This window comes from Pogoniulus pusillus, chromosome 8, assembly GCF_015220805.1.
Source record: "Pogoniulus pusillus isolate bPogPus1 chromosome 8, bPogPus1.pri, whole genome shotgun sequence".
Classification (NCBI taxonomy): domain Eukaryota; kingdom Metazoa; phylum Chordata; class Aves; order Piciformes; family Lybiidae; genus Pogoniulus; species Pogoniulus pusillus.
In genome coordinates, this window is record NC_087271.1 from 27,981,818 (window position 1) to 27,998,505 (window position 16,688).

General features: G+C 38.0%; 1 protein-coding gene across 1 annotated transcript in view; it reads right to left on the minus strand.

The window, feature by feature from the left end:
• The window catches only part of ADGRL4 (adhesion G protein-coupled receptor L4), an 88,802-nt gene that overhangs the window by 16,638 nt on the left and 55,476 nt on the right, over positions 1-16,688 (minus strand). The window contains exons 6-13 of the mRNA XM_064147863.1: positions 15,342-15,515; positions 15,057-15,240; positions 12,719-12,835; positions 11,280-11,473; positions 9,839-10,009; positions 8,107-8,310; positions 7,214-7,434; positions 7,054-7,120 (exon numbers count right to left, since the gene is read on the minus strand). Coding sequence (XP_064003933.1) covers positions 7,054-7,120; positions 7,214-7,434; positions 8,107-8,310; positions 9,839-10,009; positions 11,280-11,473; positions 12,719-12,835; positions 15,057-15,240; positions 15,342-15,515 — 1,332 coding nt within the window. The remainder of the gene's footprint in view (positions 1-7,053; positions 7,121-7,213; positions 7,435-8,106; positions 8,311-9,838; positions 10,010-11,279; positions 11,474-12,718; positions 12,836-15,056; positions 15,241-15,341; positions 15,516-16,688) is intronic.

Genomic DNA, 16,688 nt, shown 5'->3' on the forward strand with positions numbered 1-16,688 from the left:
CTACAGCATCGGAAGAGAGCTAGAGCACAGGCTGCTGGACCAAGTCAGCGTGACCTGAGTTATTTTGGCTCAGCTTTATTGTTAAGTGGTAAACACTATTCATTAATAGCTCAGGCCTTTTCCAACTTCTGACTTCCAAAATAGTCACATTATCTATGGTATCCTGTAGATCTTCTCAAACGAATGGAGGAGGAAGTTCTTCACCGAGAGAGTCATTGGACACTGGAATGGGCTGCCCGGGGAGGTGGTGGAGTCGCCGTCCCTGGGGCAGTTCAAGGCAAGGTTGGACGTGGCACTTGGTGCCATGGTCTAGCCTTGAGCTCTGTGGTAAAGGGTTGGACTTGATGATCTGTGAGGTCTCTTCCAACCCTGATGATACTGTGATACTGTGAATCTGGTAATCAAAACTAAATTAATTTCTGTATATAGTTTTGGGGATGGATTTTTGGGAAAATAAAATAACTCTATTTTTCTATAAAATTCCTGACTCGGCCACATGAATTCCCTGCCTCCACAACAGAGGTCAAACAACTTTTCCGATAGCAATCTTAAGAATATAAAAGAGTCTCAAGAGTAATGACCATGCAAGTCTGAACAGCAGTAAACTTTTAAATCGTTGAATATTTACGTTGCTGCAAGAAAGGTGTTCAGTTTCAATGGCCTAGATTAAGTATGTTAAATTTGTGAGCATATGGGAAAACAGCAGAGTAATGGATGTGCCAGGAATTTTTTCTGCATTGATTGCAGCAGTATTGCTAATCCTGAATCAGTCTAGATGTACGGAACTGAATAAGCGTTAGAGCTGTCCAATAAGATTTGATGAATGCGCTATTAGGTTAATATTACCTTTTATGTTGAATAAATTATTTGACAAATAATAGTAAGATTAATCAAATAAATTATCTGATGAATATATTTTTTAAGTAATCGACTAGCTCTAATGAGTACGTAGGCAGTTCCTTATTGAAAAGCATTACTCTGCTGTTAGCCTGCTTTCATCACTCAGCTGTCACTTTTTTTTTGTGTTTTGCAACTGCAATCTGTATATTCTATTCATTTGCCCATTCATTTCTGCATGGGAAGTTCAAAATAGCATGGTTAATCAGTTGCTGCAACTCTTAGAATAGTTTTGCTTTAGAGCTGGTTATTCATTACTTTTGCTACATATAGGAATGGCTAATAAAAATAACTTTTTTTCAGAGCGGACTTCTCCCAAGGACTGCTCTTGGCTGTTATGTTCAAATGCAATGCAATAATGCTCTGAAAATTGTGGGGTCCATTTATAGGCCATTTTTGTTATTGGAAACACTACAATTACCAATTGTTTCACCAAACTGGAACTCAAAGCCAAACCAGACAGGTCCCTGAAGGCTCCACACATTAGAGGAATAAACCAAGGAAGAGCATACAGGAGCCACCTCCTTGCTGCACAATGCTAGAATGTTTGGATAAAAGCCATAGAATGCCTTATTTGAATGATGTTCAGTTATGGAAATGTTCTAACCCCAAAAACAAGGTCTGGATTTTGTCATTACAGGGGTGATCTCGACAAATGACACCAAGAGATTTATCCTATTAAACAGCATATTGCATGTGTTAATGTTACATGTCACACTTCTGAGCTCTAGTTTATCACAGAAATATGCCAATTTATTGTGCAGTGACAGCAGGAACAATACCAAAGCCTACATGACTCTGTCAATACTACAAATGTATAAATCATGTTATCATGGGTGATTCTGAACTTGCTGCATGAAGCTCAACTGAACAGACTTAATGGGAGAAAGTACTGTGAGAGAGGTATATTAGAAGGGTTACCTCTAGCTGCACTTGGAGCAGCAGTGATTCTCTTGCAAATTTTGCTTTTAATGGCTTATAGACTTTCATAAGTATAGCATGAATAATCTTTGCCTAGCCCCTCCAAAAGACATGGCCACTGCTAGGTGGATAACTAACCCATAGCTATTCCTGATGATAGGTACAAGTAGAGAGACTTATCCTGTGGCCACAGAGTTATAAAGATGAAGTATCCAAAAACATGGTTGATGCAGAATAAAGCCCATGCACAGATCTGCTTCCACTTAACACAGAGCAAGCTGTCACGGCAGGTGTGGGAATGCCACGAGGAAGTACTCCACAATGGGGAGGATTTTGATATTGGCTGACATTACATGCTCATTAGAAATGCAGCCACATTACCTTGCAGACAAGAATTTCCATTCTACTCAGTTCTTGTTACAGAGAGATTATTACTGTAAGAGCATATCACAAAACAAAAGAAAATGTTCTAGGCATTTCCCCCCCTGTTTCCATAACTTTTATCTCTGGGCCTTATATTTGTGTTTGCCTCTATCAGGCACGAGTTGTGCTGTGTGTGAATGTTTGTCCCTTAAAGCTTGTGATAAACTCATTTTTCTATTAAAAAAGTTTAAATACTTGTTATTAAAAATTTCTTCATGCTTGTATGCTTTGATGTAATCTACTGCATAGTTTTAGCTAAAATGGTTGTGGTTCTAAAGATTACAAGAATTAGGAGGAAGAAATAAGTTATAGAAATTATCTTCAGCTTGCAGCTTGTTTAACAAAGGTTTAAAATGCCTTTTCTTTGCTGACTCCATGTAAAGAGCTTCTGACCCGCTCCTTTTCATGTACAGTCACCAATCTAATAATAATAAGAATTTTTAGATGAGATCAACAAGGCCATTGCTTTCCACTTAAGAATTCTAGTAAAATCTCAATATTAATAGGCAAACACCTTTAGAAGTAGTGTTTCTGCTTAAGCAATCAGAGGAGAAGTAAGTTTGTACTTCTGATAAACACTTGAACTCCCTATGCTTCATGATTACTGCGGATTTAAAGTCCAATGTACCCTAAGACAGAAAATCTATTGGTATGGAGCTGGTTCTGTTGATCATTTATGTGCTTTCTCAAAAGCATATTACAGAATAATCCAAATCATAAACCTCTGACAATGAGTTTAATGGTTTTATGCAAGAATCCTGTATGGTGAGCAGCTCTCCAGAGTTTTGGTATCCAAACTCTCTAGGCTGTCTTGGAAAACCTGCAATCTCAGTGCTGTTAGTAGACAAAGCTCAGGATTAAAGGTACCTTGAAGCTGCAAATGTGGAAGCTTTCTCTGCGGTGGTTGTGGTTCCCTGATTATCCCAGAACAAAAATGAAACCATTTCCTTTGCAGGGTTCTTAATTAGTTTTGGCTGGTTGGTTGTTTGGATTTTGATTTGTTTGGGTTTTTTGTTTGTGTGGTTTTGGGGTACTTTTTTACTTGTTTTTTTTTTTTTTTGGGGGGGGGTTGGGTGTGGGTTTTTTTGTTTGGTTGGTTGTTTTTTACTTTTGTTTTTCTTTAATTAGATCCAGGTAGAATGGAAATCTTGGAAAGAGATTGTCTTCGGTAATCAAAATGATATCCTAAGCATCAGTACATTGGAAAGAGTTTTATCTTTGTTATGGTGGTGCTCGTGCAATATGTTGAGCAGGAAGAGTGGACAATGGAAACACAATTACTGCCACTGGCATGCCTTGCACAAAGCAGACATCTAATGCCAACTTCATCTTCTAGAGTCAGAGCCTATTTGCATAAGGTTTTCCATACTTTCCTGAGACAATAACCTAGATGGAATGCAAGCAAATGTCCTAGCTTCCTGCAGTCTTTGGAAAAAAATATCCTGCTTGCAGTTCAGGCTTCAGTTTGCTATCATCCCATCAAAACAAGCTGTCCAAGGGAAAAAAAAAACCAAACTGGAAAATCACACAGCAGATGAAACAGCTTCCTGAAAGCAGGTTGCTTTTCCTCCCAGGTCTACTAGTGCATGATTATGAAGAAGCAATCAACGACAGGATTGTTTGCTGTCCAGCTACTGCTCCATTGTGTGGCTTCACTTAGACAAAGGATGGGGAAGAAAAAAAGAAACTGCCTAGCTGCTATCCTCATTCATAGGAGAACTGCAGACCTAATAGTGCACAGGGCTCCTATCAACTTCTACCAGCTCTTCTTTTTCATTTAATTTTCAGGGTCTGCTTGAAGATTTGGAGTGCTCAAAGGCTGTCCCCTTGTGCCCAGCTTTGGTGAGGCCACACCTGAAGTATTATGTTCAGTTTTGGGCACTAAAATACAAGAGAGATGTGGAGGTGCTGAAGCGGGTCCAAAGGAGGGCAACGAAGCTGGTGAAGGGCCCAGAGAATAAATCTTATGAGGAGTGACTGAGGGAGCTGGGGATGGTTAGCTTGAAAAAGAGGAGGCTGTGGGGAGACCTCATTGCTGTCTACAGCTACCTGAAGGGACATTGAGGAGAGGCTGGAGCTGGGCTCTTTTCACAGGTAGTTGGAGACAGAACAAGGGAAAATAGACATAAGCTGAGACTGGGTAGGTTTAGATTGGGTATTAGGAAAAAGTTTTTCATGTAGAGAGTGGTCAGGCACTGGAATGAGCTGCCCAGGGAGGTGGTTGAGTCACCAACCCTGGATGTGTTTAAGGGTCATTTGGATGTGGTGCTTAGGGATATGGTTTAAGGTGAATCTTGTAGAGTAGGGCTGTAGGTTGGACTTGGTGATCCTGAGGGTCTTTTTCAACCTGGATGTTTCTGTGATTCTGTGATTCTGTGAACTGCCATGGGCCTCAGAACCCAGCTTGTACCAAAGCCAATGCAGACCTGTTCTGCTTCTGCATCATTTACCTAAGATCCCACCTCAGGCACAGCTTAGCTGGAGCTGAAAACAAGGTTATATATGCACAAATGTGGGGCATTTTGTATATTTTAATCATGCTTTTTTCTTGTGATAACAATACAGTGATACATCACTGCTCATAAATATTTATCTGAAGGCAAATGAGGAAAAGGAATGAGAGCAACAACCAGCAAATGCCAACCTTGCTGCCTTCATAGAAATAACTAAGATCCAAACAGGAAATAGAAAACTACCAGCTTAAACCTAAGAATAGCAAGAATTTAATTAAAAATTGGTCTCTCCCCATGTTTTTGTTTTGCTGTTAACTGTCCAGGCCATCCAATCCCAGAAGCACTGAGCCAAGGGAGGTTATGGTGCTGTGCCTTGCTTGAAGGCTGCTGTGCTTAGTAGGAGGGTAAGATGGGAAGACATCATCCTGCAGTTCACAGAATCACAGAATACATCCAGTTGGAAGATACCTCAAAGATCATCCAGTCCAACCCTTGACCCAGCACTGGAGGGTCAGCACTAAACCATGTCCCTAAGAGTGAGGTCCACACAGTGCTTGAACACCTCCAGGGATGGTGATTCCACCACTGCCCTTGGCAGTTACATCTAGCAGTTTGCTCCTGATGTATCCACAATCTACAATAGGCATTTGGGGTGGAATTTGACCAGAATTATACTTGATAATTTAACCAGCTTTGAATTATTCAGCTTTGGAGGTGTTAGTTGACTTGGCCTGAGCTGTCAATGTGCATTTGCTGTGCAGAAAGTCAACTGCATTCTGGGCTGAATCAAAAGAAGTGAGAGCAGCAGGATGAGAGAAGTGATTCTTCCTCTATACTCTGCTTTCAAGAGACCCAACCTGGAGTACTGCATTCAGTTCTGGTGCCTCCATTGTAAGAAAAACTCTGACCTTCTGGAGCGGGCTCAGAGTACCACAAAGATGATCAGAGGTCTTAGGCACCTCGCCTAAGGGAAGAGGATATGAAAGATGGGGCTGTTCATCTTAGAGAATAGAATACTTTGGGGAGACCTTATAGTGATCTTCCAGTACATGAAGTGGGCTTACAAGAAAGCTATGAAGGGACTTTTTACAAGGGCTTGTTGTCATAAGATGAAAGGGAATGGTCTGGAGCTTGAGGAGGGCAGATTTAGGCTAGACATTGGGGAGAAGCTCTTTACAGTAAGAGTGGTAAGACACTGACGCAGGTTTCCCAAGGATGTCGTGGATGCCCTCTCCCTGGCGGTGTTTAAGGCCAGGCTGGATGTGGCCTGGAAAAATCTGATCTAGTGAAGGGTGTCCCTGCCCATGGCAGGGGCAGGGGGGTTGGAACTAGATGATCTTTAAGATCCCTTCCAACCCAAATCATTCTGTGAATCTATGAAACGGCTAATGCATTGAAATACTACTGTTTAACATCATCTGTTTGTTAGGCACTGCCACTTCATTTTTCCAGATCCTCACATTTATCTGCAAATAGCTTAAAAAGCAACAAAGAGCTATATCTGACTTGACCATAGATGTCCTGAGGCCTCGTTGTTGTACCTTCTGCTGCTCTTTACTCCAGCTATTGCCAGATTGCTGCCAATGCAGTCATACACAACAGTGCCCTGTTACAGTTGGAAAGGGGTTTTTTAAAGATTTATAGCATTTAGAAATACTTCTGAGGTGCCAAAAATGTCTCAGTTCAGAACTGAACATTTAATACCTGCCAAATTTGCAGGTTTGAAACTACTTCCAATAGGAATTGAGAGGACCCTCTTCAGAGCTGAAATAAGGCTATCAATACTTGACTTGCCTGCCCGTGTGAAATAGTGGGTTCTTTGCTCTGACGTTGCAATTTAGTTTAAAATGCTTTGATGATGACAGGGTACATGTGAGTGATAAAACCATAAAGATGACAGTCTAATCTTACAAAGATGACCGATCACTGATAAGAGATTAAGTCACACAACATTTGAAAAATCAGATTATCTGTCTGCTAGGATGGTGTCTCTGTACACTTCCCGCTGAGCCATGCTGAGATGCCAACAACATACAAGCATTCTACTTCTTAAACCCCAGAAATGCTTCACAGAATTGCTCACAGCATTGAGATAAAAGAAAGCAAGTGAATAAGAAATAAAGCTCTGACTCTGGTCCTGTATTGAAGGATTGTTTTGTCAAATATTCATTTTTCAGGCTAGTAAAGTATTTAGTTATACAGCATATAAATAATTTAGAGACACTATAAAAGGGTCTAAATTAGCCAATTCTGCCCTATAATTAGCACTCACAGCTCTACTGGCAATGGGTGGGTGATTATTAAACACCTTTTATTATCAGTTTTATGTACTACGATAAAAAGTGAAAATTATACTTACAAGAATGATTAGACATGCTGGCCCTATAAAACTCCATATAAAGTTATTCTTTGTGCTGAGCCAACATCTGAAAAGTAAACAGCAGAAAATGCCTTGAAATATATAATTGTGACTATTGCATCTTTAGGTACATTGATTTGGACACAGAAAGAGGACTCACACTTCTGTAGTGCCGTAGTACTTGTATCCCAACGCAGCAGAGATTCCAACAACCACAGCTGGACTGATGTAACCAAAGACATAGAAATTCTTGTGCAAGAAACCCTTGTTATAGATGACTCCCACAACTATAAGATAGAGGTGAATACCTTCAATGCACATCCATGCAAAAGCAGCTAGAAGGAAATAATGTAGTAATCCAGCAGTAATTGAGCAGAAGAGCTAGAAATGCAATCAGAGAAAGCAAAAGTCATAATTCTATTAACATGTCTTTGTTAACGTAACAGAATAGGCACAGCAACCTAGTAACTCTAAAATGGTGGTCCAGCAGCCCAGATGGAATGCTGATTGACAAAAACTTGGCCTACACCCATGAACACACTTGTTCATTAGTGTTTTCTGCAGCAACTGGTAAAATAAAGAGACTTATTATCAACTTTTTAAATTGGTGCATATCTTGCCAGAAAAAGTGTAGACAAATTGACAAGGTTGATTCCATAATTACAACAAAGTAATCCATACACTTTCCTGATCTAGACAAAGCTGGTTTTTACAGTTTTGACAATAATGTAGTTAGTCATCACAAGGAATTATTTCTGAACTATTTTTTGTTGCTACAAAGTGTTTGCAATTTTATATTTCTGAATCAAACAATAGAGGGGTGCTACCTCAGGGGGAGCAGCTCATATTTTTTTCAAGTACTTTTTAATCCTATTAGTCTACTTACAGTAGGGGTATTTTAAAGGACCATTTTATGCTTCCTTTTACTTGAAGCAGTGTCACTAGAATACTCATACTGACACGAGGAAACAGGGGATGCAGTTGGAAGATGGCACCTTATACTCTATATTTACATTACATCACAAAGTCCAGATCCAAGTGAAAACTACTCACCTTATTATTGTTCATATTAATTCCAATCAGAAAAATAAGTTCCGCCAGGAAAAGGCTGCAGCAGAGGTTTTTGTGAATTGTCGTTCTAGTGCTTTGAATTTCACTGAAGAACCAGAATGTAAAAATGCACATGGAGAGGCAAATCAACGAAATAATTATTCCTAGCTGAGTGATTCTTGTGAGAATGTTATAATTTGTAACACCCTGGGGGAAGATTATAATATAATATTTAAAAGAATAGCTTTGCACCTTCTGAAGAAAAAAAAACCTCATTCTATAACACAATTCTTTTCTTCTTTTCTACAAAATATTAATTTTAAAATAAATTGTAGAGTTTCACTGCAAATGTACACTTTGGAAAATCTAAAAAGTATTGTGTGTGTTGTTGGTTTTTTTTTTGTAAGACAGATATAATTGTGGGGGAAATTAGTAATGAAATGCATCTATTTCTGCTCTTCTATTTTCTCTGTATTTCTTAAGAAAACTTTTTATTAACATCAGTATCTGCTAATATGAGTTTTAAAATCAGATCACTTTAGTGAATGACAAATACACTGGCAGGAGGACATATATTAATATGACATGAACATTTTCTAATATAAAAGGGCTTATCACAGCAGCGACTTAGATAAGCAAAATTGAATAAACGTTTTAACTGAATTTGAAACATGATCAAAACAAGACCCTGAAACAACAATCGCTTCAAACAAATGCTGTTTCAGAGTTGTAACATGAACATTCTCCCAAGAAACACAGGCACTTTTAATATTGGATGTGAATATTTTCTGTATAGAAATACCATTGCACTTGCACAAAGGATCTCTGAAATACATGGCTGTGCATCAGCATAAGGACAGTATTCAGCTGACCATAAAATGTATCTGAGATTTTTTTTCCCTTCTAAATAAAGGACCAGAGATTATTCTCCCAGCCTTCTTTTTTCAAAATAACTATATAAGTACCTGCAAAGGTTTTGAATTTGAACTGGAGACTCAGGATGCTATTTAGCAACCAGAAAACAGCCTTTATCAGCATGAAATTCACAGTGTGAGAGAACTGTCTCAATACAAGTATATTCATGCTAATATTCTGCTTGCTGTCAATTCTGATACCTTATAAAGCTGCTTCCTGAGGCAGAACCTGAGCTTCTGCAGATCCCTGAGTAGACCCTGGAAATCTATGGTGCCTATTTATATAAGAAGCACCTAAACTGAGTGATCATTCTCCCAATTTTCTGCTGGTCATAGGCCTCCTTGATTAATAGTCATAAACTTCAAATTGATTACACTCTTGCAAACTTTCAGGAGTGAATTTAAAGCTGATTTTTAGATGCCAAGGTTAGACAAATAGGTGGCAAAATTTTCTGAGAGAGAAATTCAGGGCCATATGGTTGCTGACCACCAATGAATGCCAGTTAAATCCCATAGCAGTCTTAAAGTGGGATTTAAAATTAAAAGCAGTGCACCAAAAATAAGCACAACAGACTGTGTATTTGGAACAAAATAGTTTGCTGCATCACTGCTCTGTAATACTGCAGAAAGGACATAAGGAAATTCAAACACATATGGGAAGAATTTTGTTTGCTCTGTGCACAATAAATTGTGTGTTTGCTGAACAAAAAACAAGAGACGACCTAAAGGGAGAATGTACATAAATTGCATTGAAATAAAAACATAAGGAATGAAGACAGGAGAAAGTATCAGGTAAAACACTAAATTAAAATAACACTTACAACAGAGCCACCTGAGGACATCAGAACAGCAAAATGAGTCAGATGATTACATTTGCATGAGATATGAGTGGAGTTGGAATGTGTCAGCTCACAGCCTTGTGTAGCCCAGTTACCAATCATTGACTCTGCTGAGTAGTTCCAAAACGCACATTTAATATCTTTATCCGCAGTCTGGAACAGAAACAAGATGTTTTACTGATGGCAAAAGGCAGGATATTTCCCACCAAGAGACCTTTAGAGATGTTAGCCAGAGCAATTCATTAAAAAACACTTGCTACCATTGGAAGGTTGGAAAACACAAAAGCACATTCTGCAAGGCCTATTCCAAGCAATTAAAACATGCCTTGGGATGGAAGCATTTTATTCACACAGCTAACACCCCACCAGGGTAGGCTAATCAGATTACCAAACCTTTCTGGCATGTGCAAAAGTGTTGGAATTTTTACCTACTGAAAAAACATTGTTACATAGATGCCCGCACCTGCTGAACACAGGCTGAACTTCAAGGTTACAGCCACATTGCTTGCCCTGCTTATAGTTCCTTCCAAACCAGACATTCAAAACCTGAAATTTATTCTGTGCATTTTACAAAACAATCTGGGATAAAGTCAGGGCCATATCAAACTTGCTGCGTCCAGTGTGACAACAGTGACGAATAAGCCCATTAGTATTATTTATTAGCTTGTGCTTACAAACTCTGCTCAAAGATAAGGTCCCCACTGCACTATAGACTATATAAATGTATGCAAATTCATATAAAGGCGATTTCTAGATGAAATATTAGAAGGCAAGTAGCAAATTCAAAAGCTGCACAACCAAGGTTAACACCTTTTTCCCACTGCCCACCTCCCTGCAGAGTAACTTTCTAGTTGTTTCTGGTAATTCTTTGTGCCATGTAAGGCAGTTCTACACTTACAAGTGCAGTCAGAAAAAACCCATATATATACTGAAATTAAATCTCTCCATTTGAAATAAATATGTTCAGATTTCAGAGATAACAAATAAGCAATACTCTAGGTTCTTTTATCACTTCCAGGTTAACTTTTTGCATTTCTTCACTTGTTTTAGTATGCATACTTGACCATCTGATAATATTTCAGGAAAAAAAAACCCCAACACCTAAATATATAATAGTCAAGGTTCTGTAATGTTCTCTGGTTCAGGCCTCCACTTTTTATTCATGCTATAATCCAGGAAAAAGCTTTAGTCCCATGAGAGTTTTCAGCTATACCATACTTTGTATGTTGCACTTAGGATTTCACATTCAGAATTAATCTTGTTGGAGAAATAAATGACAAATACCAGCAAACAATAGAATTATGTCTCAATATATCGTACTCTGCAGGTATGGTTACAGCATAAAAAATGATCACCTATTGTTTTGTTTTATTTGAAGTTGATTATAATAAATACCACCCCCCCCCCCCCCCCCCCCCCTTACCTTGGTATACTTCAAAGTAAATGTTATTTTCTCAAGCTCGTAGAGCGTAGGTGGATTTGAGCTAATTGCAACAGCTATAACTGATGAGCTTACTGTCTGTCTCTCCTCTGAACTGTCTTTTGAAGAGCGGTTTTTAGGTGATGAAAGCAAGGAACCAATATTGCTGTACCGCAGAAAGACAACTGCAACAGTGCCTATCAATCAAACGGATGATGTTTAGGAGTTTGTGAGGTTTTTATAGAAGAACAAAATTGAAGACATTAAGGGCACAATAAACAATAGACATTATTACTTACTGTTCCATAAAATATGCAAAACAGATGGAATCTTTGTGGAATACTTATAAAAATGCTTTAGAGGCAAAGAAATATAACTTTATTTAAAACAACGCAACTACCATTAGAAATAAAAATGCTTGTTTGCCTTGGAAATTCTAATTAGATATATGTATACATATTTTTTCCAGGGTAATATATGCTTTCCCCTGTTCTGCAGTTGGCTACACATGTGGTGTCAGGTCTCATAAACTAAGATGACTCAGATCTGAAGTAATGCGACTCTCTGAAGGATCTGCCTTGCTCTAACTTGCATTCTAGTGGAGCTGGAATAGAAGATACATAGGGAAAAAGAAAGCAAAAGGTATTTCAGGGTGTTGTGTTGGTCTGAAAAAAATACCATGTTTTTTCTCCCTGGTAGCAAGATAAACCACATTTTAGGTACTGATAGGCAGTGATACTCAGATTAGCTGGAACACTGGAACAGGTTGCCTGGGAAGGTTGTGGATGCTCCCTCCCTGGAGGTGGTCAAAGCAGCTAGGTTAGATGAGACCTTGAGTGACCTGTTCTAGTGGGAGGTGTCCTGTCTATGGTGGGGGGTTGGAACTGGATGATCTTTGATGTCCTTTCCAACTTAAACCATTCTATGATTCTATAATTATAATTTAAGAAATATTTTCTATGATTAGGTGGTTTAACTCCTGAGCTGTTTAAACACATTCATTTTTAGACATGACCGTAGTTTTAAGCCATTTCTATAGCACTCTGAGGTGCAAGGCAAGAAGTAGGCCCTGTTGGTTTTGATAATGAAAAGTCTATGATCTTGCCCCAGTTTTTGTAGGATGAGTAATACACAGAGTTGAGGCCACAGAATAATACACAGGGTGAGGCCAGTCCATAGTCACACAGCAGATATCTGACCAGGAAAAGGATACATTTCAGGTCTCTGGTGTGGATGCTCACTGTGCCACTGGAAATGTTAGAAATATCAGGCTTGAATCTGTAAAGGGGTAGGAGTGAGAGTGCTAAAAATACCTTGACACCTCTACAGCTAACAGGGCTAAAGCTCAGTCTCAATAACTGCACATTTGGTTATGTACTAGTGGCTACGAGTCTATTTGAGGTGTTTATTAACGCATCTACTCTCTAATCTTTGTTTCTTACCATTAGGATGATATTCTTCTCTCTTCTTTGGTGAGATTTTAATGTAGTCTCCCCCTGTGTATACGTGAGGGTGAATGTGTTTCATGTGGTGTGAATCAAAAGCAAAAACCTTGAGTGCTGCAAAAGAAGAAAAATGCTATACAAATCACAGCTCCATTATGGTCTACCATAATTTACACTTGGGTTAATGAATGTGCTATTGGATAACATAATTACTGGGAATTTGAATAATATATAATTGTACCAAATATTTCAAGAAAATTGTTATCAATATAGCGTGTTTACTTAAACCTCTAGGTTTTGTTAGTTTTTCATGCATACATTTTGCTCTCATATGTTTTACTCTTTCCATGAAAAATATAGTCTTATATTTTCCTTGCATTAAATTAGGCACTGGAAAAAAACAATGTAGGTTACTTCAGGAAGAGCTATTGCTTTATTAAAAATGCATTTTTGAAAGAGACCACAAATCACAATTATAAAAAGCAAAGCATAAAATTCTCTACTGAATAGCAACATTTGATAAAAGCCAATTTTTGAAAAGTATATATTTTATAGTTATCTGTCCATGCTTCCAAATGCACATTGCACCATAAAATAATGATGTGTCTTGTCGAAAAGGAAACAAACAAGCATCACCCCTTAGGACAAAAACTACATTAAAGGACATTGAGCACTTGGTTCATTATAGTGCCGAGTTTCAGTCATCCATTATGGGAATAAAAGCAAGTCAATCAGGCCTTGAAAAAAAAAAAAGAAACCACAACACAAAAATGAACAAAAACAAAACCTAAAGAAAACAAAACAACAGCCAAATCTAAAGCTTGACTGATGGAGGAATATCACTATGCTGGACCATCTGCATTGCTTATAGCACAGCACACAAAAATAACATGAGCTATTCAATAGACTAGCTGCCAGAAAATGTTTGTCAGGACATAAGAAATAGTTTTCTGCAGCTGAAGTTTTGAAAAGCTTGTAGTTCAAGAGCTTGTGCTATAAAAAGCAATGTATAGGTCTTGTTCTAAAACATATGTGTGGGGTACGTACAAGACCTATAGAAAATATATTCATGCTGAAAAAACAAGAAGAAAATTAATGTTTGAGGGTAGTTTGGAAAAGTGCTCATACAGTTTTCCATTTTAGAGCAAAGGCAAGACAAAGTTCATCAATGTTTCACCATGGCAATGCCTTCCCATTCTTTGTCAGCCTTTTTTCTCACCTAGGTCTGACATCTACACTGCCAGCAGAGACTGCACCCAAATCCTCTCTTGTTGACCTTCATGGCCTCACATCTGTGGCCATGAGAGCCTCTGCTTTCAGCCTAGGTGGTGGGAGAACAGGGGCTTTACAGCTAGCTCTTGGCACCACTCTGAATCTGCTGCAGACCCAGAAGTGCTCTGCACTAACATAAATCTGCTTCTGCAGAGTTTATGTCATAGAACAAATCCCTCCCTGTTTTTTCATCAGTCTTGTTAATTTAGTTTCAGAAAGGTGAGGAAAGAACAGATGGTTTGGCCTGCCTCGGGACTAAAGCAGGAATCTTTCTCATCAAATCATTTAGTAAAATAGCAAACCAGTAAGAGGCACTGAAGGACTACTGAATCTAAAAGAAGAAATAAGGTCACGTACAGTTTGTGTACATTCAGAAAAATAAAGATGAAAGAGGAGACACTGCCAAAGGAAACAGCAATGCTTTATTAAGATTTTCAAAAGCAGCTGGTATCAGCCTTAGTCTGCTCCCATTGAAGGAATGGTAAAACTATTATTGCCACAGGAAAGCCCATAGGAGTTGATGTGAAGACATCAACACACAAGGAGAAAGTAGGAGAGCAGTATGTTGCAGTAGAGACTAACCATTTCTTCTATCCTGAGAATTTTCTCAGAAAAATAAAGCCACTCAAATTAGACTCACTTATTCCAGGTTCATTTACAATATCTTCATTTAATAATAATAACAATAAAGTAAAAAATCCTTTTAAAACAAATCCACATTTCATTCCACTGGTGGGTTTTATGCATATAAGATGCATAGGATAATTCTGTGACTATAAAATGAATCCAGATTTACTGTGCCAATGTGATAAGAAGATAATGAACGAGATCTGAAAGGTCAACTTCCCACAGCCTCTGAAGGTTTTTTTTTTGGGGATCAAATGTTCAATCCTTAGAAATTATGATACCTACACTGAAAGTCATGTGTTAGCTATGAAATTCATACAAATTAACACCTGTGTGTTTCACATAACGCCATTTCTGTTCTTTGTAATTGTGCTGAAAATCTCCTCAGTGTAATCCACATCTAAAGTATATCTTAGATTCACTTTCTTTATCTTACCTATGTCACTTGCATTAACATCTAGCTGTGTTGTCTTTTTGAAGTTCTTTGACATAAGAAGTGTCACTTGTTCAGCAGAATGCAGCAGCTTGGTCAGGCTTCGTCTTTGGTTATCCACAGGAAGAGCTTCCCACACTCTAATTTTGTCTTGTTGTAAAAAATTGTTCACAGTGTTAACCAAAACCTGCAAATAAAAGAATAATTTTAAGTGGAAGAATCATACACTATCTGTAAAAGAGAAAAAAAACAAACCAGCCTACAACTGTATGGCTGTGATGCACTCACATTAATCGTTGTATTACGAAGAGTTTCATTGTCAGAAACGGAGTCATGCATAGTACTCAGTGATGAATAAGACAGTGCTTCAACATTTGAAATCACATCTACAGGTAAAAGTGGTCCCAAGGTGTTTTTGTTAATTTCTTGCAGCATCTCCAGGGGTGTTTTTAAATGACTGATCTGAAAAATACAAGAACTTGTGTCTTAATGAAACAAGTAAAGTCACATTTTTGCAAGTGGAAGTAAATCCGTTGCAGATGGATGACTTCTGCGAATTAACACACTAGCTTTTAAGATGCTTCACCTTCACTGTTTTGGTTTATGAACTAACTACATGCATACATAAAACAGTTAGTTGAAAGAGTAATAGGCTAGATAATATGAGATGAAGTTTCAGTCTCCTGCCTGAATGAAAAAAGAATTCTCACTTTGCATCGAAATCTAATGAGATTTGAGCCATCAATCTCCCCTCCCAATAACTGACTTTGCAAACCCCATACTGGCTGCTGCTGAACAGTTTTTATAGGGTTTGCTTCATCTTTGGCTGCAGCTAAGTTGAACTAGAACATAGCCTAAAATCTGACACATTGTTATTTACATAAATTGATGTATTTTGACTTTTTACTTAGATTTAAGCTTAGTTTGACTACATATTAAAAAAGAAATCTCACTATGACCCCTGCTGTGGGCTTTACTGTGTCTTTGCATGTAAATATTGTAAGCATGTGTTATATCTAATGGAATGTTTTACATTACAGGGCAATGTAGGAAGCATATTGATACAACCCATGTCTTATAATAGGTTAGTAAAAGCCTTTATATTAATATCTTTCTGGATCTCAACTTTGGCCAACTGCTTAATATAAAATGCAGACATATATAATTGATTTTAATTTATTTATGCTTATGTTTAAGCATAAATATGTTTTAAGCATAATCATATTTTAATTTAAAGTAGATGATACTATAGTTGTAGACCAATGGATATCAAATTCATTAGTATCTTTATTAATTTGCTTCAGGAATCTCTGATTCTGGTGAAAATAAGTCTTGAGTCCAGAGTCTGAGTCTATAAGTTTTGCACCACTTTACATGTTATGCTTTGAGGAGTAAATGCACTAGCATACCAGCATGTTACTGCTTAATTTTCTATTTTGTCACTTGTTGACATTACTTTTGTAAGCTATCTTAGTGCCTTTCACTGTGAACAAGCAAATAATTGCACATCAGTACATGCAGCAGTGTATAACTTCAGGAATTGCTGAAACAGTTGAGTGATTACTACACTGCTGAATTTTTCATGCATCATGACTCACTTGGTTGGAAACAGAGCACATAGATTCCTAGTAAGTT